Raw genomic sequence first — 14,454 nt, 5'->3', positions numbered from 1 at the left:
TTTTGGTACCAGGGATTGAACTCGCGTCCTTGTGCTTGCAAGGCAGGCCACCGAACCGCTGAGCTAAATCCCCGGCCCCTTTTTTCCTTCTTGATTTCTATAAGATTTTAATCCTGTCCTTCATTTCTGGTGTTGAAAATTTGTTTTCTTTTTTCTTGAGTAGTCTTGCTAGAATCTTATCAATTACTTCACAAAATGAAAAGTTTGGCTTTGTCAATTCTGTTTTCCCATTTATTGATTTGGGGGGGGCTCTTTATTATTTTTTTCCTTATTTTAAATTTACATATTTTTATATTCTTATGGAGATTTATGAGTAAATTATCAATTTTAAATCTTCTAATAGAGGCATGTAAAGCTATACTTTTTTAATACTTCAGCTGCATCTCTCAAATTCTGAAATACTGTGTTTTCACTGAGTTCAAAACATTTTCTGATTTTCCTTATGTTTTTTTCATTGACCCATGAGTTGTTTGGAAATAGGCTGTTTAATCTCCAACATAATTTTAATTTGTTGAGATTTTTAAAAAATATATTATTACTGTTGACATCAAATTCAATTTCTGTGTAATCAGAGAACATACTCTGTAAATTTTAAATATTTTCAAATCTATTATCCAGCATGTTCTAACTGGATAAGTTTGTGCACTTGAAAAGAATGGTATTCTCCTATTGTTGGGTGCAGTATTCTGAGTCAGGTCAAGTTGGTTGACGGGGCTACTGACTTCTGAATCCTTCCTAGTTGTTTATTTCTTCTGTCAGTAACTGAGAGAAGGATCCTAACATCAACTATGGTTTTGGTTGCTTGTTTTAGAGATGGTCTTGTTATATAGTCCATGGTGGTCTCAGATTTAGGTAGCCTAGACTGACCTCACTCTCCGAGTATGAAGACTGCAGGCATGGACCTGCATGCCCAGGTAGGTTTTAGATTTGTCTGTTTTCTCTTACAGCTCTATCATGCTTGCTTTGTGTATCTTAAGTCTCTATTATTAATATGATATCCTATCTTGATGAATTGAGTTTATCATTATGCATTTCCTATGTGTTAATTGAAGTCTGTTTTATCTGATATTAATATAGCCATAAGCTTTTTGCTTATTATTTGCACAGTTACACCTTTTTTCATTTTTTTTACTCTTTGTTCTTTTGTATGTACATCCCTCAGCATGCACGGCATACAGTTGGATATCATTCTTATCAAGTTTGACAATCTCTGCCTTTTCATTGGCGTGTTTAGTCATTCACACTTAATGACCAGTGTGGCTAGGGTTAAGTATACCAACTTGCTATTAATTGTCCCTTTGTCACATCTGGGTCTCTCTCTACCTTCCTCCCTCCCTTTTTTATGTTGTTCCTCTGTCACTGCTTTCCCACTTTATTTTTGGTAAGTCATGTTTTAAGTGTTTACTTTTGTGGCCATCCATTCTGAGATGTTAGTGTTCTTGGGCTCAGCTCAGCACACCACTCTCCTACTTCGTCTTACCTGAGCCACCCAGCATCCGTCTCCTCGTGGCAGCAGTCCCCTAGCCCCTAGCAGACCACTACAGATAGAACCCACAGCCACTGAATGTGTTTCCTTGCCTCCAGGGAAAAACGCAGACCTGGGTGAGGTCCTCCTCTCCATTACCAGAGGAAGCGAGTGCACTCTCTCCACCCTCGGGGCACTGGCTGAGCAGGGCTGACTTCTCAGCCTCTCCACTGCCAACAAAGCCTCCTGTCAGAGAAAGGCCACCTCTGGAGGCTCCTTAGGAAAAACTGCCCCTGCCATTTTGGAAAGGAGGAGCATCTATCAATCGCCTTCCACTTTGCTCTCAGGACTGGAGCCAGGGTGCCCGGATGTGTACCAGGGGAACAGTACTCCCAGTATTATAGGCCTTCTAAGTATTATGTAGAACTATGCATTTGAAGCACCTGGTGAGCACCTCCCAGAGCAAGCTCCCAATAGATAGGAGCCGTGTGAGTATCCTGTGGCCATTCAGCAAGTGACGGCAGACTGAAGGCAAGGAGTCTGAAATCAAGGTGTGGGCAGAGCTGTGCTCCCTCTGGAGGATCTAGGGGAACATCCTTTCTGTTCTTCCTGCTCTGGGTGGCTCCATTTGTCCTGTGGTTGTGGCCCTCCTGTCCCTGCTCCATCTTCACGTGGCCTGTTCCTTGTGTGTCCACCTCAGTGTCTCTCTTCTCCTCAGGATACCTGCCATTGATTTGTCTCAAGATCCTTAATTACAAATAAGGTCATAATCACAGGTTCTGGGGGTTAGGACATGGGTGTATCTTTAGAAGGCTACTGCAGCAGCTTTCACATTTGCTCTTACTATTTTCACATCAGCCCAGGAAGTAGCCCAGGATGGAATATTCTTTGAGCATTTCCTGGGTGCCCAGCAGTGGACTGGGAGTTCTGTTTGACACCAGCCCTGCACAAAGGAACCTCCCGTGTTTCGCAGGGGACATGAGTCATGTGGCTCAGGCCCTGGTCCACCTGCTTTGCCCAGCCCCTCAGGCAGCCTGTTTTCTGAGGCACCAAAACTGGGTCCCTGTCCAGTGCATGTCCCAGTCACCTTATACTCAGTGGCAGCACTGTCCCTGTGCCTATGTCACCTCAGTGGTATCATGGCATTGCTGCAAGAAATTCAGAGAGAGGATTCCCTAAGGAGTCCTCCAGAGGTGACAAAAGCCAATTCAGATGTTACAGTCACATTCTAAGAGCCATTTCCGGGCAGCACCAAGGCACAACGAGTCATAGAATGGTCACCATCACTCTGCCTCAGTGTGGGCAGGAGTTTTCTAGCCCCACAAAACCCCCCACCAAGGCTTTCCTGTCCTGTCAGAGAGCTAAAATTACCCTAAAATACAATGGCTTCTGGCTCAAAAGCAACACTTGTGCCAGTTTAAATTGCGAAAGCCAAGGCCAGGAAGGCAGAGGAGTCTAATGAATCCCAGCTCATTCTGACCCTTCCATGACAAATCATTCCTAATAGATTCTCTCCAAGGCACAGGGGAAACCGACGCACCGAAGTGCCCCTTTCTCCTAGGTGAAGCCCACCAGTGAGGCGCTATTTACATCACAGAACCACGCGCTTGCTCTACCCATTCGTCCCGCTTAACTGCACTGCTCACTGCTTTTTCCTCCTCTATATAAAGGACCACTTTGTAAAAGCCCCTAGGTTTTTTTCTACACCAGTTGTTTCAAATACAGTCACTGTCACATAGATCCTGGAAATTATGATCATGACTAAAAGAAACGAAAAGTCTGCCATTGGATCGGTGCTTAGAACAAATCAAGAGCAAGTTCAAAATGTCCTGGATTATAGTCAAGACCTCTTCCACCAGTCAGTGATGGCTGAAAGAAAGTGGATGTCAGCATTTATCAAATAAATGAATTTATTATTCACAAGCTGAAAACACCTGGTTCCCTCTGGACTGACATTAAATAATTTAAACATGTTTTTATGACAGACTTTCATTGTAAGTTTCCATGTTTACAAAAGCAAAATTCAACCTCTGCCCTTCACTGCTGGCCCAGTCCTCCTCCTGGAAGTTGAGGCCCTTCCACAAGCACTGAGCTCTTGCTGCACCACACTGTGGATGCCCTGCAATGCCCACACCTTGGGGGGAAATATCAGTCAGTGACTTGGCTCTTCAGAGCCCAGGTATCCACAAGGAAGCTCCCTTGGGCTGGAGTGTGGCCCTGCTCCTGGAGATCCACAAACACCCTCAGCAGCCAGTTGGCAGGCAGGCTCTGGCTGGGTGTCTGGTTGTGTCCTGAAAACCAAGGTAGAAGCTCCAGAGGGCTGTGACTGAGCTCATGGTGGTTCCACAGGGACCGTGTGCCCTTCCAGGTTCAGCAACTGCACTGGAACCATCATCCTCACAGAACGCCTCAGGAATGAAGTCTTAACCACAGTGTAACAGTGGGCAAAGGGTCCTTTTTGCAAATATTCGGTTATTTACAGAACTTTTTCAGTTACATAAATCATCACCTACATATATACACACACATTTAGAGACGTGGGTCAGTGAGCTGTGCCCTGGGAGGGTGGCTGCTCTGGAGAGAAGATTGTGCCTGCTTCGTCCAGTCAGACCTTTCTGTCTGTAATCTTTGGTAGAAACAAAATCCAGGTTTTTTCATTATAAAAACTTTGAATTCATGAGAAAGAAAGATGAGCCAGGTATGGTGGAGCACACCTGTAATCCCAGCACACTGGGAGGCTGAGTTTGAGCTCAGCCTCAGCAACTTAGTGAGTTAGTGAGATCCTGTCTCAAAATAGAAGAGGCTGTGGATAAAGCTCATTCTGAAGCCCTCAATTTGAATTCCAGTGCTGCCAAGAGGGCGGGGGATTAAGAAAGGAAGGGGAAGGGGAGGGGAGGGAAGGGAGGAAGGAAGCGAAGGAAGAGAAGAGAGAGACAGGGGGGAGAAGAAGAGGAGGGTGAAGAAGGAGAGGGAAGAGAGGAGAGGAGAGAGAAGGAAAAAAAGAAAAGAGAAAGGGAGCGCAAGCCCCGAATGAACAAAGCTGATCACAGTGCTGCCCCTTCCCCTCTGGCAGGTCATCTGTTATGGGGGCAGCCTGGGCAGTGCAAACCTGCTCAACCACAAAGTGGTCACTGTCAAATGCCCAGAAGGCTGGCTGGAAAGTCACTGGAAGACTATAGGGCACCTTGGCTCACCATCGTGCCCAGCTATTTTCATCCTGGTGACACCTAAGTAGTTGAATGAATGAAGTACAAGAGACACAAAACCAGACACCAGGGGCTCCAGATCACCTGTGATTCACCCCGTGCAGACTCTGGTTGTGGATTCTGGGACTTTCCAGACAGCACACATGGTAACTTCCCAGAAGAGGTAGCTGTTATCAAATAAGCTGTCACCACCAGCCTGAGGAGCACCTGCTTGGACCGCTCTTGGGCTGGGAGGTTTGTCTGTCCTGGGCACACAGAAGGGGACACATTCCACACAGGTCCCGACTGCTTCCCCACTGACCACGTGGCTCAGCCCTCGCCCAGACTTCAGGGTTTCTGCTGTGGGCACAGCTCCAGAGAGGTCCATGCATATTTACCCCATCACTCCACTTTCCAGATGGCAATCTTGCCCTCCTCCCTGCCCGACCCACTCAGCACGTATCGGTCCTCAGCAGAGCACAGAGTCCTCACAGTGTCTGCGTGTGCCACCAGCTCCTTTTCCACCGTCTTCCTCTCCACGTCAATCACATAGATCTTCCCTTTGGGTCTTCCCTGTGACAGCCCCCTGCCGCCCACCCAGACCTGCCAGGAAGAAACAGGAGAGTCAGCTGGGAAGGGGGCCCCTCGAAGATGTATGGTGCTATTCCTAGTGCCTGAGCTAATGCACCCCCAAATTCATGTCCTTCCTGGTGTCCCAGAGGATGGGCCACCTGGTGGGCCAACAGGATGGAGCCTCAAGCCAGAGTGACCTGTCCCAAACCATAAAGCCTAGGGGATAATGTGACCATAGTTAATAATTCGGTCTTGTATACCTCAAATTTGCTAAGAGGTAGATCTTAAGTTTTCCTGACAAAACAAAACCCAACAGAAGTAACTGTAAGGTGATGCATATGTTAATAAGCTTGACTGTGGTGATTATGCACTGTGTATCAAAACATCAAATTGTGCCAGGTGAGGTGGCACACGCCTATAATCCCAGCACTCAAGAGGCTGAGGCAGGAGGATCGCTGTGAGTTTGAGACCAGTCTGGGCTACATAGTGAGTTCCAGGTCAGTCTGAACTACATAGTGAGACACTGTCTCAAAAACAAAAACAAAACATCAAATTGTGCCAGGTGAGGTGGCACACGCCTATAATCCCAGCACTCAAGAGGCTGAGGCAGGAGGATCGCTGTGAGTTTGAGACCAGTCTGGGCTACATAGTGAGTTCCAGGTCAGTCTGAACTACATAGTGAGACACTGTCTCAAAAACAAAAACAAAACATCAAATTGTGAGGGCCAGGGATTTAGCTCAGCGGTTCCGCCACCTACCTCGCAAGTGCAAGGTCCCAAGTTTGATCCCTGGTAGCCCCCCCCAAAAAATAAAATTGTGTCCATTAAATGGTTATCATTTGTGTTTGTTAATTACATGTCAGTAAAGCTGGTGGAGAGGGGCTCTAACAGAAATTCTCTGCTGAGTTTCAGGTTTGCTTGGGACCTGGAACTCCTTTTTCACTTCCGATTTCTGCCCTGTGGCATGGGACTGTGTACCCTCTGCCTGCCCCATGCTTGTGCTCTGGGAAGAGAGGGCAGGCTATATTTTCACGGCCCCACAACTGTAGAGTTCTGCCCCAGGACAGACCATACCTAGAGCCTTGTTGCTATGGGTTGGGTAAGTGTCCCCTAATAACCCAGGTGCTAAAGGTTTGGTCCCCACCTTGGCACAGTTAGGAAGTGGTGGAAACTTTAAGGTGTCACCACCATGGTTTCAGATTTCTAGCCTCTGGGTTGGGAGGAAAATAGTTTGGCTGTTTAAGCCACCCAGACTGTGATTATTTACTATGGCAGCCCTGAGGTAGTCTGGTTTCTAGGCACCGTAATCACACTACAAAAATCACATAACAAAACTCAAGGCATTACAACAACCTGGGGACAGAGACGGAATGTGGGAGAGGAAGCAAGAAGGCGGGAGCAGCCAGAGGGGCCAGGCAGGGCAGGAGCCCACGTCACTTTACCTGCCTCTTCACACGGATCATGCAGCTGACCTCAGAGCAGTCCTGCAGGTGAATCCGCTGCGGAGCCTGGGCCAGGTCCTGCAAGCTCCAGATGTACACCTCACCGCGCCCGGCACAGGCGGTCCACACCTGCCCCTGCTAAAATGAAGGTGACGATGGCACTGCGCTGGGCCAAGGCAGCCTGCCCCATGTCCACACCCCTCTGTGGAGTACCTCGGGGAGGAGCTGCAGGCCCAGGAAAGAGGTCTTTGCCTCCCTAAGGTCCTCATCTATCCTCAGCTCTTGGCAAAGTAAGCCATGCGTTGTCACGACCACGATGCTGCCGCCGGTGCCTGTCACAGGAAAGAGCTGGGATGAGGATCCGGAAGACAAGTCCGAGTCCGTAAGTGGAGGGACTGCTGTGTAGTACATGTTCCATGTGATGCTTGGGAGCGGGCGAGGTACTTCACATTCTCCCTGTCAGTCTACACAGCAACACTGGTGACTGCAGGGATCCTTCCTTCCTCCTTCTCTTTCTTCCTTTGTGTGTGTGGGGGGGTACAGAGGATCAAACCCAGGGGGAGGGTGATCTACCACTGAGCTACAACATCCTTACACCTTTTTATTTTATTTATTTATTTATTTATTTATTTTTGGTACCTGGATCGAACTCAGGTCCTCGCGCTTGCGAGGCAGGTGGCAGAACCACTGAGCTAAATCCCTGGCCCCTCCTTTTTATTTTTTGTGACAGGGTCTTCCTCAATTGCTCATTCAGGATTTCAGCTCCCAAAGTGTTGGTATTACAGGCTTGTACTACTATGCCAATTGTGTGAGGCCCATATCTACAGAGCGGAAACAGCTGGAGTCCGCCACCCTTTTTTGAGGCTTTGTGTAATGTGGTTGGAAAGCACAGCTGCTTAAGAAGTTGTCAGGCAACCACTGATTTCGGTTTTCTGTCACCTGATGGAAGTGGTTCCTAACCCACTTAGTGACCACTGCAATTCTAAGCACATACCGGTGCCTGGTTCTGGCATTTCTCTCAGTTGTTACTTTACTCACTCGGGTAAAATGCCCTTTTGCAAACTGAGATCTCCAGTCTCCTCAAGATAAAAGCCAGGGAAGAGGCAAAGCCATGTCTACAGTGAGGGCAGAGACGCCTGAAGAGAAGGCTCAGTGTTGTCCAGCTTCCTTCCTTATGTTGTCACTGTGTGCAGCTCTCCATCCCCTCCCCACCCAGTGCAACAGCCACAAAGCACACAGGACAGGAGGCACAGGCCTGGCCCTGGGAGGACCCATCTCACAGGCAAGAGGGCCAGGGGATGCCAGTGTGGGGAGAGAGGTGCTGCTGGAGATGCTGCGTTGGCTTCATGCTGCTACAACCTTCAATTACAGCCCACTCCAGTAATCAGCCTCCCCTGACAATGGCCCCTTGGTCCTCAGCCAGCCAGACAGCCCAGAAGCCAAGCTGGGTTTATATCTCTACTGGGACCTCTGATCCAGAGACCTAATACACAAACAGCAGCACCCTCCAGGAACCCTTTTATCCAGCCATGCGGTTTCCTACTCAGGCTGATGAATAAGGCCTTTGCAGGTGGCTGCTCAGTAAGAATGCCTGGCCAGCAGGAGCCACGCAGGAGCCACAGGAAGCCCCCCTGGAGGGTGCCTCTCCCTGGGGGCCACAGAAGCTCCTCCCAGCACAGTCACCAGCTCCCAGGCCACCCCTGACGTTGCATCCTTAAGCTTATCACACACTAAGGCTACATGGGCCCCTGCTGCAGGAGAGGGCAGAGCTCAGCATCTGCGCTGCTGTGTGAATAACCAAAGGTGCAGATGTGGACAGATGTGGGACTGCTGTTCCCTCAGTGGGCCAGACACACAAATATGCTTAAAAATTTATAAGAGGTATAGTTAGGATAGCTGAGGACATGAAGACTTTAAGAGAAACACTGAAGTTCTACCAGAACACTAAATGGAAATTCTGGAATTACAGTGCAAATTTACTGCATAGATTTAATAGCAGATAGGACACAGAGAAGAAAGTTTCAGGTTGCTATCATTTGGATCTTGGATATTTCTCAGCATGACACTACTGGGAAAATGGTAGAACTCTTGGGAGGTGGAGCTTAATGAAAGGAAATATGAGCCCTTGAAGGGGATTTAGGGGCCTGTCCCTCCTCTTTCTCCCTTTGCTTCCTGCCATCAGCAGGTGAACAGCCTTGCTGTACCCCAAAACCCACAGTGATGTGTCCCTCCCCACAAACCCAAAGCAACCATGGAATGCAAGCCAAAATAAACCTTTTCTCCTTTGAAGATGTTTTCTCGGGTATTTTGAATAGGGATAGAAAGCTAACACTCAGGTCTTATCCAAACTAACACACAGAGAGAAAAGAGGATGCAAAAATTAAAACAGTGCCTGAGAGCTGTGGGACAGTGATAAACTTTTCTGTAATCATATTGGAGGAGACGATGATTAAACTTCCCCCAGTGATGAAAATAAACCCAAGATATGCACAAAGGCCCTCACACCTAAGAACAAACCCTCGGAAGCTTTTCCAGCCAAAGAGCAACAGCAAGGATGGCAGACTGCTGGACAGGGAGGGACAAAGCCAGCTAGAAGCCAATGGATCAGTGTTTCTAAGCTGCTGAGAAAACAAAAGCCATTGGGCTAATGTCCGTTTGAAGCGGCTCTGACTGAAAGACCTGCACGGGAACCTTTCAGGCTGAAGGGGAGCAATGTAGGCAAGACTTGAATCTATAGAAAGGAAGGAGGCTCACAAGAAATGTAAACATTTGACAAAATGAATTTTTTTCTTACTTTCTTTAAAAGACCACTGATTGCTTAAAAAGAAAATAACCTGGGGTTTATCACAGTCATAGTAATAAGCTACTGTCTTCAACAAAAGGAAGAGAGGGAGGTAGACAGGCTATTGCAAGTTTCTTAGCTTACACATGAGGGTCTACCAGAGTTATCTGGGGTAGGGTGGGGTAGGGGTTCACACTGCCATCCTTAGGGTAACCAGTGAAGAATAAAGCACCAAAGAGGTATAGCTAAAAAGACAATAAGGTAGAGTAAGTTAATATTAAAATACTCAGTCCAAAAACAAACAGACATTTCCCCCAAGGCAGATGCGCACACAGGGAGCAAACACGTGAGGACAGAACCACAGTGAGATCCTCCTGCCTACAAGGGTGGCTGTTATCAGAAAGGCGGACAGGAAGCATCGGTGAGGATGTGGAGAGTGGAGCCCTCGTACCCTGTTTGTGGGAATGTGGGACGGTGCTGCTGCTTAGAGAGAAGCCAACAGCTCCTCACACAGTTAATTGCAATTAACACCATGTCCACCCTAGGAGATGAAGTAACAGAGTACTGAGCTGGTATAGTAATGCATAGAACACCGTACTATGCAGCGATGAGAATGAATGGCTACTGACACTCAGAATAACATAGATGAACCCTATAAGTATCATACTAAATGAATAAAGCTAGATGAAACAGAAGATAGATTGTAGGGTCCACTAAATTCTGAAAAAAGCAAATTCATAGCGGCAGGATGAAGACCAACTGCATTCCTTTGAGCAGAGCACGGCTAGGAGGGGGCCCAGAGGAGCTTTTAGCAGTGGTGGAAGTGCGCTGTATCTTGATTTTTCTACCATTATCCGGTGTAGAGTCAGCCCTCTGTGTGTTTCCCATCTGTGGATTCAATCAACTGTGGCCTGCAATTATGTGGAAAGAAAATCATGAGCTGAGAGTACAACTCAGCCAACAGAGCGCTAACCTAGTATGCACAGGCCCTGGGCTCAGTTCTGCGCACACACAAGTCTATACCAAACATGTATGGGCTTTTTCTCTTGCCATTACTCCCTAAACCGCACAGCATAGCTATTTATGTAATGCTTACATTGCATTAGGTATTATAAGGCCTCTTGAGATGATTAAAGTGTATGGTATAGGAGGATATACACAGGTTCTATACAACCACCATGCCATTTTACACGAAGGACTCGAGCAACCATGGATTTTGATAATTGTGGGGGTACTGGAACCAGTCCCCTACAGGCATTGAGTGACAATTATGCTTTTGTCATAACACAACAACCTACATACTTGTGCATTTTACTGTATGCAAAATATGCTTCAACTAAAGAATGAAATTCATAACTGTTACTCATGTTGTCTGGCACATACCAGCCAGGGAAGCCTTTGAGAAACACAGAAGGTGTTGAGATACACAGAACGTGAGCCACCAGGCCAAGGTCTGCACAGCCCATCACCCCTGGAAAATGCTAGCTTGACTCCAAGGACACGAAAGGAACAGCGCAGGTAACCACACCAAAGCCTTGCTGACCTGGTCCCTGGGAGAGGAGGTGATACACACGAGTGTGTAGAGGATGCTGGGGTGGCACTGTGACCTCAGCACCTGGACCAGGGTCATACCCAGAACAGGGCCCTGTGAGAGCAAGGGAAGAGCAGGTGTGGAGAGGACTAGGGGTGGGGCAGGGCAAAGGCTGCTGGGAGCCAAGAAATAACTGGGAAGGGGCCCTTTCTTCCCAGACAGCGAGCCAGGCACCGGACTTACAGCACCACAGGCTGTTGCTGTGTAGGCTGATGGATGTTAGGCCACAGCAGGGCAGCTGGAAGTGGCAGGTCACCCGCAGTGTGCTGACATTCCATGCCAGGACTGTCCCATCCAGGCTGCAGGAGTAGACCTCGCTGGAGAGACAAAAACACACGCACGTTGATTTGGACCCTTGCAGTGCTATACGTTCCAACCAAGGGAGGAGCAAAACCACCACTGGAGTCTCCACCACAGGGATGCGAAGTAATGTGCCACATACTGCGACTATGTCAGCAGAGAACGGGCCAGGCTGGCCACAGGCTTGGCAAGTGAAGCCACAGATGACCATTACTGGCAACCTAGTCTCAGCAAACAGCCACTCACTCAGCTCCAAGAGAAGTCCAGAGGGCAAACACGCCTCAGCACTGGGTTTAATAACCCCCAGCTGAGGCCAGGTGTGGTGGGGCACACCTGTAATCCCAGCACTTGGGAGGCTGAGGCAGGAAGATTGCTGTGAGTTTAAGGCCAGTCTGAACTACATACTGAGTCTCTAAATAAATAAATACATACATACATACATACATACATACATACATACCAATAACCCACAGCTGCAAGAGGGCGGACCACAGCCAGTGCAATCTGTGATTCCCATACCTTGTAGCCTATTCCATTATCAGGTTCATACCTCTGTCCTACCTGACATGGCAAGGACAGGGGTTCCCTGGAGCTAAGAGGGACCAGGAGGACAGCCAGCTTGGAGGAAGTCACAAGAGCTGGGCTCACCTGCCAAGTATCCCTTCCCCAGGGCCAACACAGAGTCCCTGCCCCACTGGTACATGCATGTTGGGTGCTGTCCTCACCACAGGAAAAACACAGTGGGGAAAAATAGGAGCAGGCATGCTTGACACAGTGACACAAACTGGAATTATGGTGAGATTGGGGCCCTGAGAAAATATACGTTGGTGTACCAAACAGCCGTATCTCAGAACCTGACCCGATCGAGTTAAAATGAGGTCACCATGATCGGACATGACTGACACATCCTGACACACAAGGGAGCAGAGGACCCAGTACTAGATACATGAGACACCACAGGTGACCATCAGCCACCCGGCACTGGATCAGGAAGGAAGGACTCTTCACAAAGGGTTTAGAGGGAGCAGAACCCTGACAACACCTTGACTTTGGACTTTGGACCACCAGAACTGGGTGAATTTCTGCTCTAAGTTAACTCATTGGTGGTATTCTGTTAGGGTGGCCCCACGAAACTAATGCAAAAGAAAGGGTGGTTTGTTGGGACATGGGGAATAGTCATGTAAAGCAGGACACTTGAGCAGAAGATGGCAGGAGTCAGTGGGGACCCTTGGCTGAGGCCAGAGAAATGACCTTTACAGTTCTTCCTTGGGCTGCTGACTCCCTAGGATAGGGAAGTGGGCATGCAAGGCCCCAGCCCGCTGGTCACAATCCACTCCCAATCTGTGAGGACGACTCAGGTGCACCTCATGCCCTCTCTGGAAGCCTCCCATGGACCAGGACAGTCTCAGGGTTTTGTGGTTCAAATCTTTTTTCCTCCAGGAGGATTTGGTCCCGGTGGGCTGAGGCTGAAGAAGGGAACACAGGTGGATGAGGTTGGATAAGCCCACACATTTGACAGGACTCACTTGCACCTGCAGCAGTGCCAAGGTTTCCATCTAAAAGATCCCCCGAAGTCTCATGTGTTCAGAGGTGGGGTCTTTGGAAAGTGAATGGATCATGAGGGACTGTACTCATAGGGGGCTGATCCACTGATGAGTTCAAGGCTGAATATGTTGCTAGCACGTGGGGCCTGGTTGGAGGCAGGTCATGGGGATGTGAATGGGAAAAGTGTATTCTTGTCCCCAGCTCCTCCCTTCTCTCTTCTTCCTGGCTGCCACAGGTCAATCTTCCCTCTACCATGCCCTTTTACGATGCTGTTCTGCCTTGGACTGAATCCTGTGAAAACCACTGAGCCAAAAGAAACCTCTCTTCCTTTAGGTTGTGGGTGTCAGGTATTTTGCCCCAGCACTGGGAAAGTGATTAGTCCACTGGGTGGGCTTAAAAATGAAGATCACTGGGACCGCAGGCACATGCATGCACGCGCGCGCACACACACACACACACACACACACACACACACACACACAGCAAACAGCTGAAGACAGGCCAAGAGACACAGCTGCCCGACACTGGCCCCACAGCACACAGGGGTAAGTACCTCATCGATCCTAGTCAGTCTGTACACTGCTGGCCAGCAAGTAACTTTTGGGCAGTTGAGGGGATCTCACAATGACATTTTAAGTTTAAGAAGGGAGCCAAGGCTGAAAAGGAGTGATCTCACACAGAAATGTCAATGGGAAAATGAGGAAACTGCAATAGTGCTATAATGGTGCTATTCTTACAGGGTGCTCACGTTTCTACCACAGGCCTCTACTGTCCAGGACCTCAGCAGGAAGACTCAGAGGAGAAACAGCCCTCTTGTACCCAAAACAGAAGCAGACCTAGCCCGCCATCTCCCAGCTCTCCCACTCATTCGCCCTGCTGGTCCCTGGGGCAGGCACCTCGGGGACCCGTCCTGCAGGCCAACGAGTGAGTCTCCACCCCTGATTGGCCTCTGTACCTGGGCTTCTTCCCATCCTGCACGATCAGCCCTGTGACGGCGGTGCGGTGGTCTGTGAGCTGCTTGTTGCAGGACATGCTGTGGACGTTGATGATGTAGATGACGGAGTCATCTGAGCCGACCCACACCTGGCTCTGCTCCGCCATCACCATGCAGTTCTGAGGGGAGGCCAGGAGAGAACAATGCGCAGTGTTCATGGTGCCACAAACACTGAGTAACCCGATACTGAACCCACAAACAGTGCTGGGCCCAGAGCCTCTGATCATAGGTCTTCAAGGGGTCAGTATGTGACCTTGTTTTAGGCTTGTGTGTGTACTCCTGAGATAGTTTATTAAGTGCATATTGTTACTTCATTAATGGCCAAGGGTACCATCACCACACCTGGGCGAAGCTCATCTGACCCCTCTGTCTTCTCCACGGTGCATCACAGCCTCTGTGTACATAGGAACACTATGCTTGGGGCCACTTTAAACAGCAAAGTCACCAACAAAAAGCACCAAAATGTGAAAACCATGACTGTGGAAAGGCTGCTTATCCACAGTCAGTGCAGAGAGAAAATGGTGACACTTGTCAGCCTCAGCTGGGATATGCACATCAGCCACTCAGCTTTTCCCACT

At 48.7% G+C, this 14,454-nt stretch overlaps 1 protein-coding gene across 3 annotated transcripts in view; it reads right to left on the bottom strand.

Moving 5' to 3' along the window:
• Positions 1–4,411: 4,411 nt before the first annotated feature.
• The window catches only part of Dennd3 (DENN domain containing 3), a 73,945-nt gene continuing 63,902 nt past the window's right edge, over positions 4,412–14,454 (bottom strand). For all 3 annotated transcript variants that reach the window (XM_010639203.2, XM_033760888.1, XM_033760889.1), the window contains 5 exons: positions 13,838–13,995; positions 11,221–11,354; positions 6,878–6,996; positions 6,665–6,802; positions 4,412–5,253 (listed from right to left, as the gene is read on the bottom strand). In XM_010639203.2, coding sequence (XP_010637505.1) covers positions 5,053–5,253; positions 6,665–6,802; positions 6,878–6,996; positions 11,221–11,354; positions 13,838–13,995 — 750 coding nt within the window. In that variant the 3' untranslated portion in view covers positions 4,412–5,052. The remainder of the gene's footprint in view (positions 5,254–6,664; positions 6,803–6,877; positions 6,997–11,220; positions 11,355–13,837; positions 13,996–14,454) is intronic.

Source organism: Fukomys damarensis, unplaced genomic scaffold (assembly GCF_012274545.1).
Source record: "Fukomys damarensis isolate Sample0158 unplaced genomic scaffold, DMR_v1.0_HiC HiC_scaffold_5, whole genome shotgun sequence".
Lineage (NCBI taxonomy): Eukaryota > Metazoa > Chordata > Mammalia > Rodentia > Bathyergidae > Fukomys > Fukomys damarensis.
The sequence above is the reverse complement of the archived record's forward strand: the minus strand, read 5'-3'. Positions and strand labels throughout refer to the sequence as shown.